The 7,802-nt window shown below is 34.0% G+C and overlaps 1 protein-coding gene across 1 annotated transcript; it reads left to right on the top strand.

Moving 5' to 3' along the window:
• The first annotated feature begins 1,931 nt into the window (after positions 1 to 1,931).
• On the top strand, positions 1,932 to 6,145 carry LOC111909895 (probable beta-1,4-xylosyltransferase IRX14H). The gene is made up of 3 exons (XM_023905677.3): positions 1,932 to 3,085; positions 3,165 to 3,740; positions 5,682 to 6,145. Exons 1-3 carry the CDS (start codon positions 2,331 to 2,333, stop codon positions 5,923 to 5,925), a joined length of 1,575 nt encoding a protein of 524 aa, XP_023761445.1. The 5' UTR covers positions 1,932 to 2,330; the 3' UTR covers positions 5,926 to 6,145.
• The last annotated feature ends 1,657 nt before the right edge of the window (positions 6,146 to 7,802 follow it).

Here is a 7,802-nt window from a genome sequence, read left to right as displayed (position 1 = left end):
ATGTCCATGTTAGATGAATTGTATTAATTCTTATTTGATTTATATGATATATGTATTTTTCATACATAAAATATATTGGATAGTGATGGGTGATAAAAAGATGAGATGACGATGAGAGAACTTGACTATTAACCAATCATGTAGTAGAGTATAGATGACGACCATTGACTATTCTAGACAGTCACTGGAATGCTGGCATGCTTACAATCTGTAGGTGTTAGTGAAGTATATGTTCATTTGATGTACTCTATGCCCCATAGTTGCCTTATTGACATATATTGCTAAAGGAATCCCCGAAGCGGTATTGTTTACTCGTTGCTTACATTGATCCTTAGGATAGGTCCCGTGAGATCAACATTTTAGGATCAGGAAGTGAGAATAATGAGAATGGGTAATCGGGTGAATTATTTGATGTGAAATATATAATTAATGAATTTAATTATTGTGGTTTAAAAGCCCTATATGCTCACCAGACTCCCAAGCTTGACCCATTCAGTTTCTTTGTATCACAGGTAACGGTACGAAGACACAAAGATGATAAGTGATTTGAGGAGTTATTAGTCCATAGTATAATAAATTTTTCTAAGGCCTGTTAAAACATGTTTATGTTTATGTATCTGTATCGAATGATAACATCTTAAGGTTTTTAACATATTAATGAAAAATGTTTCTTTGGAAATATTTGAATATTATGTTTTAGGAACAAATTCCACAATTTTAATGAATACTCTGAATTAAATACGCATAAAGAAAAAGTTTTAAATTGACCGTGAAAATGAGCATGTCACAGTCTTCGTCACAAATCTAAGATCTCCACCGTGAGTGGTTTCAAATCGTCTTAGATATACTATCTCTGGCGTACACCTTCATCGTTCTACAGTCGCCGCTTAAGATTTCAAACCTTCACCTTCATTGTCTCGGATCTAAGATCGCCACCGCCTAGGGTTTCAAACCACAACTTAGGGTTTTAAACCACCACCTTGGGTTGCAAATCGAGCTCCATTGTTTGTTTGGGGATTTCATGATTGATATTCAGTTTGGGGGTTTCATCTAAAAAGGATTAGGGTTTAATGTTAATTATAGGTTTCAGATTTTGGTTAAGTTATGTTATAGTATCAATTTTTTGATTTTATTTTGGTGATGGCTACAGGAGGTGCTGGCAGTGATAGGCGGTGATGCTAGAGTTGTGTGTGTGTGAGTGAGAGTGGTAGTTCGCAATAGTGGACGGTGGTTTTCCGATAGTAAGATGTCCATGGTTGTTGGTAAATTCTTGAAAGAAAATAAAGAAAAGAAAGAGTTATTAGAGTACTCGTTTAGTGCAATATATTGCATTTATATCAACAAAAAAATAAAATAAAAATAAAAATAAACCTGAAAATTAAATAATAATCCAAATTAATTAAAAAAAAAAATAAGAATCCAACATTATAAACCAATGGATTCGAGTAATTTAGAGGGTATGTTATGATCATTTATTATTAAAGAAAATAAAAAGAAATGAAGAGGGTGTTTAGTTTAACTTTTAAAATGACTTTTGACTTTTTCTTTTAGAAAAAATTAAAAAGATGTTTGGAAAGATGAGAAGAACTTTTGAAAATGACTTTTCTAATAGAGTAAATTTGTTTTTTTTTTTTGAAAAGTCCTTTCATGACTTTTTCAACTTTTCAACAATGTTAAACATTAAAATTACTTTTATATCTTTCCATCTACTCTAATAAATATATAAAAATGTCATTTTTAATATTTTGTATGTAAAAATTAAAACAAACATTTTAACTTTTTATTTTTTCTCTTCAAAAACCAATCCAAACTCATTTTATAAAACAATTTTTATAAAAAAAAAATGTAAAAATACTTAAAAATAATAATAATAATAATAATAATAATCTTGCAAACACCCTCCAAACAAATAGGGTCTTGATTGACTTAAGAAGAAGAAGTTGCTCAATGCTCATCATCATCATGTCCTAAAGAACTAAAATACCAATACCCTGTTCATCTACAACGAAAATGACCCCAACAATGGCGTCTCTGTCCCCCTCTCCCAATTAATTCCATTGAATTTACAAATTTCAAATTCCCAATCAGATTGATCCGTAGATTCAAAGCATTCTTCTTGATTTTAACAGCTCACTTTCAAGTTAGTTCAACCCACCGCCATCATCTCTTCTACTCCTCAACCACTCATCTCTCTCTTTTTCTCTCCTTCATCAACCATCAAATTCAAGTGTACATATCATTAACCATCAAATTCAAGTGTACATACTTCAAAAATCGAAACCCATCTCAGATATAAACTTCTGTGGAGTAGAAATTGATTTGGGCAAAATATGAAGCTGCTAGCGTTGCAGCAGAGCTATGCAAATCGGGGGCGGAGCAACAGTTTCAGAGGCTCATCGCCGTTAGATTCGTCTGTAGATGGAGGTGGAACCGTTAAATCGCCGGCGGGTATCTTTTGGTTGATCCTTCATTGTTTATGCTGTCTGATTAGCCTCGTTCTTGGATTTAGATTCTCTCGTCTCGTCTTCTTTCTCCTCTTCTCAACTTCTTCCATTAACAATCTCTACACCACAACATCAACGTCGTTCGGAAGCGCCACCGATATAGCCGAAACTCTGTCGTTTACCACTTCCCTCCGGTCCCTCTCGCCACCTGGGGCTAATACTACATCTGCTGTTGCAACCAGTAGCAGAGTGGTGGTCGGCCGGCATGGGATCCGAATCCGACCATGGCCACACCCTGACCCGGTGGAAGTCATGAAAGCTCACAAATTAATTGAAGCAGTTCAGAGAGAACAGAAGGTTCAATACGGGATCAAAAACCCTAAAACTCTAATTGCCATCACTCCGACATATGTCCGAACTTTTCAAGCTCTACATTTAACCGGATTAATGCACACATTGATGAACTTGCCCTACGATGTGGTCTGGATCGTGGTGGAAGCCGGTGGCGCCACCAACGAAACCTCGTCGTTGTTAACGAAATCAAAACTTCAAGTCAAACACATCGGATTCCCGAAGAAAATGCCCATTTTTTGGGAGGCTCGACACAAGATGGAATCCCAGATGCGATTGCGAGCATTAAGGTAAACTCAACAAACTGAATCAATCCGCTTCTATATCTAATGAATTTCATTATAAGTAGACTCGTTTTCCATGATTTAGAGTCGTGAGAGAAGAAAAGCTAGATGGGATTGTAATGTTCGCTGATGATAGTAACATGCATAGCTTGGAACTCTTTGATGAGATCCAAAAAGTCGAATGGATTGGAGCTCTTTCAATTGGGATTCTAGCTCATTCAGGGCATTCCGATGAAGACCCATTTGAGATTCAGAACACTCTAAACGAAAAAGATGAACAGAATTCAGTCAAATCACCATTGATGCCAGTTCAAGGTCCTGCTTGTAATTCATCTGATCGATTAATTGGGTGGCATACATTTGATTCTGGTGTATACAAAGGAAAAAGTGCTAATTACATTGGTGATATGGCAATTGTGTTGCCTAGGAAGATGGAGTGGTGTGGATTTGTGATGAACTCACGATTGGTATGGAAAGAAGGTGAATTTAGGCCTGATTGGATTAAGGATTTGGATATGGTTGATGGAGATGATGATATTGAGAGTCCTCTTTCTTTGGTTGAAGATTCTTCAATGGTGGAGCCGCTTGGTGGTTGTGGGAAGAAGGTGATGATGTGGTGGTTGAGGGCTGAGGCGCGTGCAGATAGCAAATTCCCTACTGGGTTAGTCTTCTACTCTTCTACTTTTAATTTAAATGTTCTAAAAGAAATGATATGTTGTGAATTTGATTATTGTAACTTGAAATTCCAAATAGCTAAAGTTTTAGTGTGTGAGAAATTTGATTATGATTTTAATGTTGTAAAGTTTTAGGGCCAAAATAAATAGATTTTGAGAAGTAAGGGGTTGGAAGAGTGAAACTAGATTTTTTTAGGGTAAATAATACTAAATAGAGGTGTTTATCACTAAAACACCAAAAAAGGAGCTTTTCTTTGTTTTGCGTAGCTATTGAAAAGCTAACTGCCCATCCTAGCTGAAAAGTTAGTTGTTAGTTGAAAAGCTAGGGGATAGCTAAAAAGCTAGTTGCGAGCTTATAAGTTAGCCAATAAAAAAAACGTTTGGTAAAAATTAGCTTTTGACACCAAAAACACCAAAAAAGGAGCTTTTAGGATAATGTGTTTTCTATATAACTAATTAAGGGTATATTTGGAATATTTAAAAAAAGCTTCTGAAAAAGTTTAAGGCTATGTTTGGCGTACTAGCTGAAAAGCTAGCTGTTAAATAAAAACCTAGTTCTTTAATAAAATGGTAGCTGGTAGTTGAAAAGCTAGCTGATAAAAAATAACGTTTGGTAAAACTAGCTGGAAGATATAAAATGACTAAAATGATATTTAAAAGAATGTGTTTCTATATTTAATTATGGGGTATATTTGGAAATATTTTAAAAAGCTAGCCTAAGTAGCTTTTTTAAAATGTTAGCTTTTAAGCTAGCTTTTGGCTTGCCAAACATAACAACTTAAAAGATCTTGAAAAATAAGCTAACTTATTAGTTAGCTGTGTCGTGCCAAACACAACCTAAAGTAGCTTATAAGCTAGCTTTTTAAAAAGCTATTTGAGATATGCTTATTGATAAGCTCATGTAACTTTTTTACAAGATTTCCAAATACACCCTTAGAAAAATTAAAGCTTCTTTTAGTTAGAGTACCAAATTCTACTCTTAATCAAGCAATTATTCTTGAGGGTAATTTATTTAGTTTCTAACTCAAAATAGGTTATATGAAAATTAAGTTATTATAATAAATTCTCATTATTTTAAAACTTTTACTGATAAAATAATTAAAAAGACATTTTTGTGAGAATACGACGTATGTGTCATGAAGTTGATGTAATAAAAAGGCAAATACGTAATTTTGTTTGAGATTTTGGTAATCATATTTTTGTTGTAATCCCTATGAAATCAATTACTTGATCATTTAAACAATCAAATGATCAAAGATACAATCTTTTTATCAAATATCATACTTTGAATACTAAAACTTCATGTTGCAATCCTAATCAGATTTGTAATATTTAATTAAATTGATTACGATTTTTCGCCTTTTTGTTACTCTTGTAATTTTGCAAGTTGTTAACAAACCATTATAATACTACATAACGTTAATTTTTAATATGATTAAATATGCAATTTATTTTAAAACTGTTTCATACAATATAACAAAATCTAAAATGACAGAAAAGGACATTATATATATATATATATATATATATATATATATATATATATATATATATATATATATATATATATATATATATATATATATATATATAATGTCCTTTTCTGTCATTTTAGATTTTGTCTTCTAGCTTATCAATTACTTTTTATCACACTCTTATCACTTTACCTTTGTAGGGGAATGTTGGTTGTGATTTGTGAATTAAATTCAACTCTTTGCCTTGACCTTTGTTGACCTGTGTTGACTGGGTTTGACCTCTTTGATTTTGACCCTCCTTGACTTTGACTCCTCTCCATTCTTGATTTTTGACCTTGTAAACTTGAGTCCATACATACAAATTACAATAGCAACAAACTTTCACTTTTATAAAATTTCACAATAATATTAAATTCAAACACAGAGTATGATTCGTTTTAATATATGATGCAGATGGAACATTGATCCTCCATTAGAGATGACAGTGCCAGCTAAGCGAACTCCGTGGCCTGATGAAATTTCATTGACCACCGAAAAGGTGATGACCACCACCACCATAGAGAACACCGTAAGTGAAAAGCGCCCAACAAAAACTCGGACACCAAGATCAAAACGCACTTCACGTGGCAAAAGAAAACACGAATCAAGAAATAATGTGGATGCACGCAAGAATTCTGGTCAAGGAATTGATATTTAGGTCAACATTTATATATATATTGTGTCAATATTGAAAAATTGAAATCCAAGAGTGAAAACAATGAGGTGAAGAAATCTTTAATACAAAGTAAATAGATGGTGGATTGTATGGATTGTTAGAAATTTTCTTAGTTTTTATATTTGTAATGATTTCGTTAATGGATCGTGAATCAGCCAGTTTTAAGGCATCATTATAAACTAATCATTGAGAAAAATATAAATGAGTTGCATTTCATGCTAGAAGGATTTATATAGATACCCGTTACAAGAAAACATCCCAAACGCCTTTCAATAGCTTTCTTGAAGAAGATACAAGTTGCATTTCATGGCTAGATAAACAATCACCCAAATGTGTAATTTAAATATGTAGGAAGCTTTGTAACCATGGATGAAAAGTAGCAACTGAATGGCATGTTGCATAACCAAATGTAACTAGCCTTTCGTATGGGTGGTTTGACCCGATTCGGTTCATGGGTGTGATTGGATTGAGATTTTGCCAAGCTAAGAGGTTTCGTTGTAGTATAGGCACCCCAAAAGGATGTATTGGCACATACTGCAATTGATTTACCATATGGTTTAATGGAATTAAATGAGATTTCTCTTGGGGTGGGATTCTTTGTCATTCAGGGTTATACATAACACTAAACAACAGTATCTTGTGGTTGATATGATTGTTTGTAAGTTGATAAATGGTGTTCGGTCTCTGAGAGAGCTCCTGAAAATAACCTCATGAATTCCCAAAACATGGCACCAATTTGGTTTAAAACACCTCAAAAAGCTGGATTTAGACAAAACCTTAACTTTTCATCCAAACCCAGAAAAACTCGAAATTGAAGGCTATTTGTCAGATTTTTGGAAAAGTCGGACTTTAGAAACATGTTAATCGATTAATATACTAGCAATATAACCATTTAATTTCACTTCCCAACCAAGAATTAGAAAAATCCCAAAATCCCCAAAAACCTAAAAACGGGTAATTAAGATCCATTATCAATAAAGGCTAAAGAAAATTTAGACACGTGTATTTGGGAAGAAGAAGAATCGGAAGGAAGAAAATGACAAAACCCAGAAAGCGCAGCGTGCAAGTCTCGTGTGGGGCATGTAAATCGTGAAAAGTGGAAGGAAAAACGGAAGTGCATGTCAACAAGGGGGGACCAACGTGCATTTTATATGCCGAGTGCGCACGGCGCACTCGCATGTGCGACGTGCATTCCCAGAAATTCAAAAATTACATTTTAAACCCTACACTATTTTACATAGCCCCTTTCAACCTAAAACCCTAGATGATTTACCTAGAATACCCACTATTTAAATTAAATGAGCTTTAGATGCACCAAAAAGTTATAAACTGGAATAAAATTTAAACACAACAATAAACAATCAACGATAGAATGAACACGACTTGGGTCAACAAACCTTCCTACAAAATGATAAGAAGACGGGTTGCTAAGAAATTAGATTAGTGTCAGTAAACCACAAGCTGTCAAGCAAAATAAGAAGAAATCAGCCATTAGAATACTTGGCTAAAGAAAGAAACCTACGAAAGAATTACAAGAAGTAACAACATACATACCATCCTTGGTCAACAACATGAAGGCCAAATCTAGTAAAACCTCACCATCAACAAGGCAACAAGAAGAAAACAAGTCATGAGCATCACAAGAGATTTTGGAGCCAACAACAAAGGAAGATACCTCTTGCATAAGGATAACCAACAAAGAAGCATCTACCAGGAGTTCATGAGCACCAAGCCAGGATTCTGCTACAGAGATGAGGAATTAGTTAACCTAGGCTACTGGGCAAAAGGAATAGACACAATCCTACAAACCCACAATTGTGCTAAGAATAGTTGGGTTAAGGTCACCACCTATAGTGTAT

The sequence above is a fragment of the Lactuca sativa genome, chromosome 4, assembly GCF_002870075.4.
Source record: "Lactuca sativa cultivar Salinas chromosome 4, Lsat_Salinas_v11, whole genome shotgun sequence".
In the NCBI taxonomy this organism is placed as follows: Eukaryota; Viridiplantae; Streptophyta; class Magnoliopsida; order Asterales; family Asteraceae; genus Lactuca; species Lactuca sativa.
The sequence above is the reverse complement of the archived record's forward strand: the minus strand, read 5'-3'. Positions and strand labels throughout refer to the sequence as shown.